The sequence below is a fragment of the Anopheles maculipalpis genome, chromosome 3RL, assembly GCF_943734695.1.
Source record: "Anopheles maculipalpis chromosome 3RL, idAnoMacuDA_375_x, whole genome shotgun sequence".
In the NCBI taxonomy this organism is placed as follows: Eukaryota; Metazoa; Arthropoda; class Insecta; order Diptera; family Culicidae; genus Anopheles; species Anopheles maculipalpis.
Window position 1 is genome coordinate 13,859,714 of NC_064872.1, and position 13,577 is coordinate 13,873,290.

The 13,577-nt window shown below is 46.2% G+C and overlaps 1 protein-coding gene across 1 annotated transcript in view; it reads right to left on the reverse strand.

Annotated features, from left to right (window-relative positions):
* The window catches only part of LOC126563970 (cGMP-dependent protein kinase, isozyme 2 forms cD4/T1/T3A/T3B), a 104,667-nt gene extending 91,447 nt beyond the window's left edge, over nucleotides 1-13,220 (reverse strand). The window contains exons 1-2 of the mRNA XM_050220851.1: nucleotides 13,060-13,220; nucleotides 4,571-5,487 (exon numbers count right to left, since the gene is read on the reverse strand). Of these exons, the coding sequence (XP_050076808.1) occupies nucleotides 4,571-5,439 (869 nt within the window). The 5' untranslated portion in view covers nucleotides 5,440-5,487; nucleotides 13,060-13,220. The remainder of the gene's footprint in view (nucleotides 1-4,570; nucleotides 5,488-13,059) is intronic.
* Between the last annotated feature and the right edge of the window lie 357 nt (nucleotides 13,221-13,577).

Here is a 13,577-nt window from a genome sequence, read left to right on the forward strand (position 1 = left end):
ATCTTTTTGATTGTGTAAAAATTCAGAATTCTCAAATCTTGTTTTATGTTCGAGTGGATTTGGCAATTATTAGGTGCGGAATTAGCAGCGCAAACCACAAGCATCCTAACATTTTGCACATTATTTACAATAATGTTAGAAAAATAGATAAACCACTTTCCCTTCATAGTGTACATGTCAACATGCGATCAATCGATCAACATGGATAAACATCAACTAACCCGTTTAGCTTAATCCACATAAAAGAAAACTGCTACTCATGACATAACAGAACATTACACGTCCAGCTAATCACAACATGGTTCCATGATCGATCGGCCAAACGTGCCCGGTGCGCTGCAATGGCCGTTGTCACGCCGTAAAGGGTGGTGGTAGTGCGGTTACGGTGGCGCGCACACCATGTTTATCTTAAATTACTGCTTTAATTATCGAAATCACATCGTTATTATTCCCCCCATCAGCATTACCATAAATCTTTTTTATTGAAACACATTTATGGCGATCGACAGCTGTACTACGGGGATCGCGTACTCCGTTTCTATGAGGTGCTGCAGCTTTGCTACGGGTTTCTTCCAGCGCCTATGAGGTTTGACTGTTCGGAGGTCCTGCTTTCTGCACTAAACACGAGTAATAAACGAGTAACACATGCTCAGCGATCGATACCTTATTTTATTTTGCAAACATACGATCCTGTTAGCCAAAAATAGTTTTTGAACACAATTTCCCTTTTAAACCAGAGGAAAATCGCAAACGAAGTGACTTAATGCACAGCCAATTTCAAACCGTTTACACTACACGCTCCTTCGTGATTAAAGTGAGGGTTCTATAAATTTATTTGAATGCACGCAACTAATCACTGGTCTCGTGTGGTTCGCCATTCGCTGTGCAGATATGCTCCTGCAGATCCTTCCATCGCCATCGGTGAAATAAATAAATGAACATTCTCATTTAATCGATCGTACACCTCCCAGAAGGCAATACCGTGGGAGCACTACGAAATGCGTCGGTGACCCAATGAATTGGTGGCAAAACAAGCGTGTTATTGGACTGTGATTACGGCGCACTCAAGCAGGCCCTTTAGCTAGGAGAACTATTGGCGTTACTGTGTAACTTTAGCTGCCTACGGTAGCACCATGAGTCATACCTGAGCACGTGCTCCAACTGTAGATGAATTTTCTAAGCAATGGTTGGGCTTGGTCTGGGATTTACGATACTGATCTGAATGGTAACATTTTAATTACATTTTGATCCATTTTTCCGATACAGTAAGGGTACAAACTGGGTGGAGAACTAAACGGCATCAGGCGCATAAATAACAAACGGACCACAGAGGAGACTCCAAGTTGAATTTTAATAGACTTCGAGAAATAGGATACCTGCAAACTGTATCGGATTTCTTAAGCTCCTTCAAGATCCCTTTTACATCAGGCTGAATAAGGCCATAAATCCCAACGAAACATGTCTACTAACCCTACACTCTACATGCAACCGACTGCATTAGCGAATGGGATGAAAGATATGTTATACTGTGAAATGTGATCATAGGAAAAAAGTGTTTCGTCACGGTTAACACTCATCAAATTTCTACTCGAAACCAAAACGCCATAATTCTGCTGACAGATACACACTTTTTCTCACCGGAAATCACCCAAACATTAAGTGGATTTTACACGCCAATACTGCAATTGTGCAATACAGAATAAACCTCTCTTTCCGGTAACGATTCGGTCTTTCGAAGCATCCAAAAAAAAAAAACACGTACGAATGAACGCGGGTTTAGTATGACGATTTATTTACACAACAGCACGCTTCAGCTGGTGCCTTCTCGTGTGGAAAGTTGCTATTTACAAGCACTCTTCACCGAGTACTCGCCGTTGAGTACACGTTGTTTTGGGATGAAAGTAATGATCTCGGATCAGCAGCATACAGCAGAGGCAAGGGAAGCCCCGAAGCATTTGACCAGAGCAGGGATCTGCTTTTGATCAGCTGCCACGGTATCGCGTTCTGTTTATCGGGTGTGATCGTTGTTAAAACATTCGCGTGGAAATTTGCCACCATTACCAGTCGAGCATTTGGAAATGGAACATCAGAATGATGGGGGGGGGGCATTCCAATCTGCAAAACTCTAGTGCCGCGTAAACATTTTTTTGGTGCATTCTTCCTTCGAACAGGAATATTTTCATGCTTGAACACATCTTCGGAATGTCCTCGAGGAGTTGCATCAGTTCGAAAGCATTTCATTTTATTGCTTCCAGCACACCATTTCTCACCGATGGGGTTTATAATTTCCGTCAAAACCGGAGAAATAAACTACATTTTAACGCTCGCCCAGCGTATAAACGTTCACGCGCTTCGAAAGTCAGTCGTGCTTAGTTTGGCAGCATATTCACGGCCCCGCTCGGTGCTAATTCGTGTTAATTTGTGACGGATAAAATACTTATAACGCCACGACGTTCACATTCATGCACCGGGAGCACGGTAAAACATTTTTCCGACATCTGCTCAACATCGAGATCGGAGATGACGAAGAGACAGTGTCATTACACGAGTCAATATGCGCTAGCGTGCCGAGAGTCACAAAAAAGGCAAGTTGGTGACGACAAGACACAGGTCGTTGGGCGCCGCTGGATGCCGTTAACAGAGAAACACACCCTTCCATCACGAGCGCAGCTGAAGGGAGCTTTACTTTTCATTTGACGTTAGAAATACCAACGATAGTTCTATATTTCCTATGATTAAATGCCACCATTGCGATCGAGTGCACCATTGCTTGAAAAAAAAACGCACATTTTAACACATCACAGACTACGGGACGGTGCACGATCGGTCGTTTTGGGGTGGTATACAGGTGAAGCATAAAATCGTCCACCAAGCGACCACCAACAACGGGGGCACTACGGGTTCTGACGGCCAACATGGGCATTATTTATGCCCATATAAATATGTGCCCAGCTCGCTGCAAACCTACCACAGACCTTTTCGCTCGCTCGCTCTCTACCACCGAAGCGCAAAAAGGCTCCATCAAAACGGCTCCATGTGTACGATTGTGCAATTCGATGCAATTGTACCATTCGCTGCACAACGCTCTCGAACACGCTCGCTGTCGTTGATACCTCGGTTTTTTGTTTTACCGCACTGGACGCATTTTGCACCGAGAGGGTGGAGCCTTTGGGGCGTGATTTCATAGACGTTTTGGGGCAGGGTTGCTCCTTCGCTTCTAGGCTTCTACGGGCGGCCATTAGGAATCTAGACGGGGGTGAATGGGAGCGTTTGGAACGTAAATTTGATCCCTTGAAACTAGTTTGCAACGGCGCAGGGATTATTAGGAAATCCCTTAGCGTGGACCCTACACCTCACTCAGCGCAGCAGGCCCGCCAGACAGGTGAAGAAATCAAACATGTACAATGAAATGATAGTGATAAAAACGTCCATTATGTAAACACTCGAGATAAGTCATTGCTACTCCCCGGTGGAGGGCAATGTGATAGACCACCTAGTTGTCTGGATCGGTTGTTTACTATGCATTTGATGGTGAATGGCAATACTTGACTTTAAATTAATTTAAAAAAACAATTGATCTACGCTTTTAAAAACCGCAAAGAGTATTAATAGATCAAGGCGCCATTTTCATTATCATTTCAATGCATAATGAGTTGATATGAAAATCCTTGAACAAACATGCAACCCACCACGAATCAACCAATCAATCGGATTTTATGTCGAAATAATAATTTGTTCATGCTTGATACATCAGGAAAGCTAGAGCCCGTCCTTACATTGATCTATCAACATCACGCAAAAATCCAAACATGCTAACCCATTCCGCTGCTAGCACGTTCCGCTTCCGAAACACCGCCACACCGGACATCGGAAGCGATCAAATCAGCGATTCATTTATTGCGCCCTTGCGTATCGCGCACACGGGGGTACAGGGTCTCCGCTGCTTACCAAAGCGACCAAAGCCAGCCGCCCCAGATGCATCATGGTACAGTGCGCGACCGATTGCTCCAATTGATCGAATGCAAGATAGCTCATATAGATCCAACGCACGTAACGATCCTTGCACCGCGATTACGATGGCTCCCGGTTGAATAAGTTGCACCAAAACGGCGACATGACCCGTCAGCGCGATTCGTCGACGACGCGTCTTCTAAGACGGCGCGCGCGCGCACACACACCGAACAATTGAGTCGTTTGTAAGCGGGTGACGTGTTGCAATGGGGTGGGAGAACGGCCAGTAGTGAATCAGGGGAGGCGCAAAGGGATTGCGAATCGAGAACGAGGTCAGTGAGCCTTTGCCGCTCTAGGCTACTGGAAACAGACACATGTCGAAGGTATTGGTAGAATTTGTAGTGGATAGATTTTTGCCTCCATTAGAGGAAGCAGAATAAAGTAATTAGAATTCTAAATTTGTGACAGGCTCTGGTTTGTTTAGATAATGTATAACAAGCCCTATGACGAGCCATCTCTAAGCAGACATATTCTACTCTAAACACTTGCACTGACACTTCAACTTAGCTGCAATATCACTACCGATTAATAAATAGATTCACATCAATTTCGCACTTACCTTTCTTCCTTATCATACTTCGGGAACGTGACGTGCATCAGCTCCAACACCGAGCTCTCGCTCTGTGGTTCGGCCGAGATGCCCTGGGCGCGCTGTCGCTGCACACCGCCGTGCGTGCCGAGCTTGCGGCCACCGGGCGACACCCCGGTAGCACCGCCGCCCGTTCGGAACACGCTCTGGAACTTGTCCAGATGGCTGCGCAACTCCGCCACCTCGTCGTGCTTCTGCCGCAGCAGATCTTCCAGCTCCCGGATGCGTATGTCCTTCACCTGCACGACCTTGAGCAGCTCCTGCACCTGTGGCGACAGCCCGAGCGCCTCCCCATCGCCAATGAACAGGTTCTGGAGGATGCCCTGGACCTGCTGGTCGCCCTGCAGCTGGGCCAGCTGCTTGTAGCTGTTGACCGTACCCGCGTCCAGATTGTTGTTGACGGTATCAGACGCGTTCGTCGGCACCGCCGACGCGCTCTGGTCACTCATCTTCTTGCCGTCGCGATCGTTGCGGTCGCGTGGTACACTCGCGGACTGTTCGCACCGACTGTTGCTGCTGCTGCTACCGCTACTAGCACGCCGCTGCGAACAACGATCTGAACTCGCGAAACCGTGCGCGTTGACTGATGCGGTCGCTGCAACCGCGGACGACGCGGCAGTCTTCTTCGCGGCCGGGACCGATGTCAGCACGTCGCCGAATCGCCGTGGCGCAGTGGCGACCGGTGGTACGGCGGCGGGGGACGCGAAGTTCGTGTACTTCAGCAGCCGGCCGAGCTGCTGGGCGTCGAGTGCGGTTGCGCCGCACAGGACCGTCTGCGTCTCCTGCTCGACGGCCGGGCGCCGTGACGCGAAGCACAGCCCGTCAAAACACACGCGCATCCACACGATTTTTGCTGCTTGCTGCCGGTGGTGTCATAAAAATAAAATCTATTCGACACGGCGAGGGTGAGATAAAGAGAAAAGCAGAAGATAAAACAGTGAGAATAGTGATGGGCGATGGTGAAAGCTGAATTGGAAGGATTCGGCAATGGTGTGCAACGGGGAATTTTGCATGGTCTCTGCGTTGTTGATCAACAGAATGATCTGATGATATGGAAACCATTTTAGAAGTTTGAGTAATACGAAGATTTTTGCATTTTAACGTTCAATATTGTGTCTGTTTTTTCATTTTTGAACTATTGTTTCCTACGTCAATATTGCTTGTCAAGATCACCTAAGAATTCAATCCATAACAAGTGTCAATAAATGAAATAAATGACACAAACTTTGATAGTCGCACCAGCTGCTAACATAACCGATATTTAATCCTATCGTGACCGAACTACCATGCCAGGTTGACTATCTTTCTGAGAGTATATCAAGTAAAGATAGTCTGGAATTACTAGCTAAGAATCTTTTAGCAAATATGTAAGTCTTATAAGGAAATGGTTAAAAAATGAAATTTATGTTAAAAGATGCTTTTTTTCAATCTCGCTTAGTACTATCAACCTAATATCTTGACAACTTGGTCCAAGAACTCATTACCAGGTGAATCAAAAGATGCAAATTCTCGTGCAATCCTAGATAACGAAACGTCATGTTCAACTAACGAACAAGTGCGAAACAACTGTCGATTGAAATCAGGCTACAAATTTCACTGCTACCAGCTAAGACCGGTAGCAGCTACACGATCGAAACTGATCACTTCCGGCGCCACCGGTTTATCGGCGCGACCGTCTAAAACGGAAATGTATTTCACCACCTAATTAAACATCGACCCATTATGCTCGGTTCGCGCGAGCCAAAGCAAGATGGCAAGCATATATGTTACTTAGCCACGCCGCGAACCTGATTGACAAACGATACCCAACCATCGATCCCTTCATACTCTTCAGCGCTATTTGCCCCACGAACGTACGAGAAGCGAAGGGCAACTAAAATCTAACCGAACCACCCTGACTCCGCACACGGTTGATGAGGGATGGTTTAGGTCCCGCATCGACCGAGGCACCGATCGATCGCGAATAAAAGCATCGCGGCATTGTGCGCCATATCAGCTTTGGTCTTCTCCAAACCACGCGGGTGAAGCGGGTTTTTGTGTCATTTCTTCGCCAAGTGCCTGCCGACTGCGGGGATGAAAAACGGCAGATTAATTTTTATAACTGCCGTTCGTTCTGCCGCCGCCGGTACACGATCCACACCGTTTTGCAAACACGTTTCACGCATAAATTTTCAATTGATTACAATTATTAAATAATTGAAAAGAGAAACGTTCTCCCCACCATGGCGCGACCAAAGGCAAACTGGCACACAGCGATGGCGGCGACAATCGTGGCAAAAAGTGTTAAGGGTATTATGGGCAGCAGCTCGAAAAATGCTCCACAACATTAGTGCGCATAGATATTAATTCTTTCGATGCAACCCAATCCCCACACCGCGACACGGCCGCCCGGCCCGGCCCACCTGTTTCTTATCTATTTATTCGCTTCCGAGCATGCGCATGCACATGCGAGAGCCGCAACCTCGCAAATGGTTCCGTTTTCCTTTTTGTTTTATTTTGTTTTACACCACGCAATGCATCCTTCTGCGCCATGTTGTGGTGTTTGCAGCGTGGCCGTATGCATTGCATTACAAAAAAAAAGAAGGTGCATTAAATTAATAACAATCATTAGAAGGCTGTCGATAAAGCACCACAACAGTACCAACCATTTTAGTTGTGCCACCGCGGGGGGTGTGGGGTGGGGGGGGTCTTAATAAATGCTGACACTGCCACTGTTGTTGTCATTGTTTCTTTGTTACCCTTATTTTACATTTTAAAATGTATTCCCCGAGAAGGCACTAGCGGCTGCAGGAGGCACGCATTACTATGGGCGTCGTGGTGAGCTCAGCTGGTAGCGAGCAGTTTTCTGATGGCTCTGTGTGTGCGTGTGTGTGCATGATTTATAGTCACCACCATCGAACCGGTCCCAGCCGCCTCCGTTGCCGATATCACAAGCGTTTGTGAGTGATGTTTTCCGTTTTTCCCGACACCACGCACCGGGAGGAAAAGTTCGGTTGGGCCTCTGCTACTGCAGAGGCCGCCGCCGCCACACGACGCCACAGTTTGTTTAATGAAGCCATAAGCGGCGGGCCGGCCCCGCCACCGGTGAGTGAGCGATCCGGGTAAGTGCATCGAACATTTTATAAGCTCATTAGATCAAGTAAAATGGATGAAGAAATTATTCAATGCAACTCGGAACGGATGGCAAACGGGCGTCAAGGTTTTGCTGGGCGCGTTTTTTTAAAAGCTGTCGTTAATTGGCATTATTCAAGTGGGAGAATGAATTTTGAATTGATATGCCCATCGCAACGGGCATCATGAGTTTGATTGCTGCTTTTAGACTAGCATTGGACACTAAGAATTGAGTTGAGAATTTAAAATCTACATAAGAAACACAAAAAACTTGGCTTGCATGCGTCTGTACAAAAGTCCTGAATTATTATTCACTTTTTTTTTTACTTTTTGCTTGCCTTCCTTAAGTCTCATGGTCTCAAAAATATAGAGCAAAAAGCAGCAAATCCAGTTACTTATTGCGAGTGAAGTAATGTTTTTTTTTTTTTTTTTTTTTTTTGCGGAGCATTTGCATCCAAACATATGAAACAACTCATACGCTTTTGGAGAGAATCCTTCTAAATCCTAGCGTTCCTCAGGATCGCACTTACAGCTTGTAGGAAGATCAACTTCTGTCGGTATTTACGACGCCTCTTAGAAGCTTCACTGGACTCCAAGAACCTGCTTAGTTTGCTTATGCTATTTTCCGTCCTTGAGTCCCTGAGCATAGCATCTGTAGCACCAAATACCAGCTAAGTATTTCACATGTTTCAATCTGTTGAAATCGTTTTTGAACTGTCAAATAGTCTCTAAAATGTATATTTTGACTTCAGAGTCTCCGTTGATTTTGACCCACGAGAATTTGAATACTGGACCTTTGAAAACTTGCCTATTCCGTGGCCTGGACAGTATGTTCCAACGTTATTAATTGATTTGTAGGAACTAAAGCTATAAAATCAAAGAACCACAATTGAAGATTCAAAAGTAGTACGAGTTCAATCTCTAAACTTGTTGGAAATAGTGAGACACTTCCTTGCGACTGCTTATGATCGTTTTTATCATTACTCACTGACTCTTGTTGGCCTGCTATTTTAAAGAGCACGTCGTCGTGTAATGGCCCGGTCAACAATAGATCTCCAGGAAACCTGTCGGAGATCTGGTGCCTACATGGATGGGAAGCTGCAGCCAGGGATCATTTGTATCATATCCTGGATAAAACTAACGTTTTTAGAAGAAAAAAATTGGCGACCATATCCAAGATGAAGCCATTTCAAAAGCCTTCATCAAGCAGAAAGATCTATTTCATCCAAACATTTGCTATTTTAAGCTAGGACTGCAATGTCTGATTTCCCATTTAACTGCCAAAGATTCCGCCTGGAAATGGTAGCAATCTTAGAGCAAATGCAACAAAAAGAATACATTTTCTGCTATTGAGATTTACTCTTCAACTCTTAAAGCATACACGCTCCAAGTTCCGAAAAACTTTACTCTGTTCCTCATACAAACCAAAACCATATAATTCAGAGCCTCTTTCAGATCCATTAAAAAGACGACTGCAGTTGTAAATCACCAGGGGAGCATATATCACACTGAGACCTATTTTCATATGCGATTATCAGTTTCCACTGGCGTTGAGTGGAGGATCACGAACCACTGCTCCAAATCTAACGCTCACAACCGCACTCCCCTCAATTCAATCCAGTCTGCCTACGGTGCCTTATACAACAGCCCACAACGATACTTCGGTCGAGCTTATCGCTACCGGAACCTACCTACTGGCCACCTTGCTCGAGAGCTTGCTACACACTGCACAGCGTGGTAATGAAACGCAAACCGACACTAATGGTATACACATGCTTACTTCCCAACCCCTTTACGATTACTTCCCTTCCTTCCGGCACCCACGTTCCTAAGGTGCACTTCACGCGATGCCTTCATGTTCACCGATTCCATGATTTATGTTCTACCGATGTCGGACAGACAGCAGGACGTGCAGCAACATCCAAGTGTCGATGGAGATAGAGAGATACCCGATACGGTTGATCGTGGATGCGCCGACACATGTTAATGTGCGTGCGACTACACATTGTCCACGCATCAACAGGTGCGATGATCAACGGTTGAAATCTAATCTTGGCAAATGCGCCTGAGCGGCGTGTTCTAAGCTGTTTGCAAACATTCATAGCAAAAGTCGTGTTGACACATCGCTCCGCCAGCAGCAGTTTGTCTGGCACAACGTTAGATCAGGGGCGATTGTATTTATCATTTCAAATGTTGTAACAAGCAGCGTTAGGTGTTAATATATGCACAGCTTCTCATGCACTTGGCATGCGATTTTAATCCAGAATATAAAACAGATTTTCATCGCTCGTTTTCCCTGTTCCGCATTTCATCCGCTCCTAAATGTCTTTAACATGAATTTTTATTTGAAAAGTAATGCTTTATTGGTGCATAAAACAGCTCAACTGTTTGTACTGTCAGCAGCGCGTATTCCACTCTTCTAATTAATGCACATTTACCACAGTAACGAACCGCTACCTAAACAAAAAACTTCTGCCACGTTACGATCACTTACAGCACACACACCTCACGGGGATGCACGTCAAAACGTACTGCGTCACGCCAAGCAATTAGCGGCCGTATAATGCAAATGTACTGTTTAGATGCACTGTCTGCAATCGAAAACTGGATTTGCCATGTCCATAAATTGGAGAGATTTATTTCGAAATGCACAGCGCGAGGTGTTCCTCGGGCCATGGTGATTGCGCTTGTTAAATAAATGTAAAATAGAGGAGTGTATAGCAAAAAATATTGAGCTCTTTTAGTAGTCGTTTTTCAAGATAACTTTACAAAAACTCAACTGAATTAAATATCGGAAAATCTTGTTTTGATGAAAGAATTTTGTTTTCAAAATCCAAGTAAGTGATCTCTGCCGGACTCATGCCCCACCAAGAAGGTGCTCGTCAGCGACCATGTTCGGCACGAGGCGTAGAGGAGCACAGCGAGATTGTTCGCTATATCAAGTGGAGCCTAACCTGTCGTAGAGAGGATGCAGCCGTGGATGGAGGACTGCTGCCATAGACCGAGTTTCCTGGAAACTGACGTGAGACCTGGCCATGTCGACACGACGTGCTCAATCCTGACCAGGCCAAGAAGAATAAGAAGACGTAAGTGATGTACGTGAACCGCCAAAAATCAAGGAACCAACCAGACCAAATTCAAAACCCCAACACTATCCTGCCCCAAAAAGCATATACGCCACCGACGAAACTGGGTCACCGATATGAAAGGCCGCCGGGTTCGTTTGCCACGGTGTGTTATCAAAGCTTCAAGAAACCTTGCGAATTTCTACGAACAAACAAGCACCCCCCCCCCCCCCCTTCTAGCCGTTTGGGGAAGAGCAAACAAACAAACATTAAGCGACATGATCCTGCAATAAACGGTAGAGTGGGAAACACTCCCATCATATAGTATGTTCCGAATCATAAAACAAAAACACACCGCCAGAATCTTCCTCAAATGCTTCCCGGACGAACGCCTCCACCACTTTGGGATGGGAAGCCTAGAAGAAATGGTATCGCCACGGCTAATGACTGCCAATGTACCCTGTGTTTAATAGCGGGCAATTCCGCAAATTGGTTCAATGAAGTGTGCCCAATGACGTGGCGCTCGAGGGCCACAAACGTTGAGTGAAATTATTACTCATAAATTAGGACATTGGCCCAGGCGCATCGACGGGCGCATGTATTGAACGCTGAAGCTACTAGCAATTGAAACGATTGTGAATTTGACGATTCTTGATTGCCGTTTTCGGTGTGAGTAGTGTTTGCTTCCCATGCTAAATGCCTTGTACTATGCAAATACAGTGTACAGGAAAACACAAGTTGAGTCAGATGATATTCGCAGTGCGCTAATTTCTCATTCTTTGTTATTTTAGAATAAGACTATTTGTCTTGTTTTCCCAGTTTTCTAGGAAACCCACAGCCGGTGCCATTATTCTAACACAGGCTACGGGATTTTGGCAACACTCAACTCACTGTGCGTCAGATAACACAAATGCTACTGACGAGCTCGTCCGCTCCTGCTGACACTCCAGATCTCCAAAAAACCACCAGATCACCCAGGAACCTTGGGATCATCTGCAGCAGCATGGGTTTGTTTGCATGCATAAATCATCAGTCCCTTATCTATCTCGTGCAACAACGCCATACGGCCGCGAATGGGAGTTCTCACAGCGTAGCCGAATGTTGAAGCTGTAAGCCAGGCATCCAACCGTGGCGGGAAACAATTTTTCAAGGCTTTGAAGGCAGCTCGCATCGAACATCCAAAGTGGCGGAACTGGCCACCCTAAGGTTGGCACCGTAGGAAAAATGTGCTATTTTAAGCCCGCACTGTTGTGCTTGTTGATTCTGCTCAATTGATAACCTAATGCTATTGGAGCCTGGCATCCGGACAGGGAAGGTTTTTTTTGCTCCCTCCCTCTCTCTCTCTCTCTCTCTCTCTCTCTCTCTCTCTCTCTCTCTCTCTCTCTCCTCCAGTGGTGTCCCCTATTCGCCCACAGAGCACCTTTTGCTGATGATGATGAGTGGGACAAACAGCACGTGATACGCGATGCCATGGTAGACGGAGTACTGCTACTACTGATCGTACTGAGACGGTTTCTATACGCTGTTGACTTGAGAAATTTGTGCGCTGTTGGCGTTGCTTTTCACGATAAAAAGCTACTCATGCCTCGTACAAACACATCGATCAATACAATTGGGGTTTGTTCGCGTGTAGATCGGGACTGTTTTTTTTTATTTTTTATTTCGGGTGAATTTTTACAAGGGTTGGTCGTCACCTATTGCCACCTTGCGACGACCTTGCTTTGTAGGGAACGCGCTCCTGTTTGCCCAAACACTTGGCACGGTTCCAATCCGGTTCGAAATGTGACACAAGAAAAAGGGCAATATTCCAGACAAAGCGAGTCACCAAACCACCCGCCAACCCTTTTGTACAGTCTTTGAACTAAACGCGCGATTACGTGCTACACACTGGGGCCATATCATCAACACTTGACGTTCATTTGCTGCTTCACTAACCAATCAACTGAGAAGCGTATCCATAATAAATAGAATTAGCGCACGAAACGACATTCTGTGGTGTGCGCCCACTGAAATTGATGGATGTGGGCCCGCTCACTAGCATTCGATCTGTTTCGTAACTTTGCCATCCACTGATTGATCGCATCGCGCAGAACTCGCACCCTTCCGATGCTGATCAGTAAACCCTTCTCACTAAGCTCTGGATGATTAGGATTGGCGATCCTGGCCTCGCACCTACTTCTCCACGCAACGGATACCACCATAAAAACCACCATTGCACACCATATGCCTAGCCGTTGGGGGGTATGAATCGAAGCACTACCGACACCTCGACGGAGTACGTACCACTTCCAAAAGGGATCACCGTGTCCTGCGCTGGAGGAGCGTTCGGAACGCACTGAAATTGTTGAAATATCGCGGACTTGTTTTTAACAATGCCCGCGCCAACCACACAATACCACGGCACAACGGCTTCGTCGACGAATCGATGTAACAACGCGCGAATCGTCGCGCGGCCGTCGTCGATGTCGTTGAGCCGTTATTCGATCGTCGATTGAGGGGGAGCGCGCTTCGCGTTGCTTCTTGAAACGCTCAACTTCTTTCCGCGCACACCACCACGACACGTTGCCTGCAGGAACTTCGATTCGACTTCGGCTTAATTGAGAAAACTTGGAATAACACACGCACCCACAAGCCACACGCACGCACACACGCTTACGGACGCGAACACACTTCACTAATAGCAAAATCAAACACTCGATTCAAAAAAAAAAAAAAAACTGGTACACACAAAACACACAACACACGCGGCCGGTTGAAGCTACTTCACTACGCCTCTTGCGCACTTCACTAGCCTGCTGCTG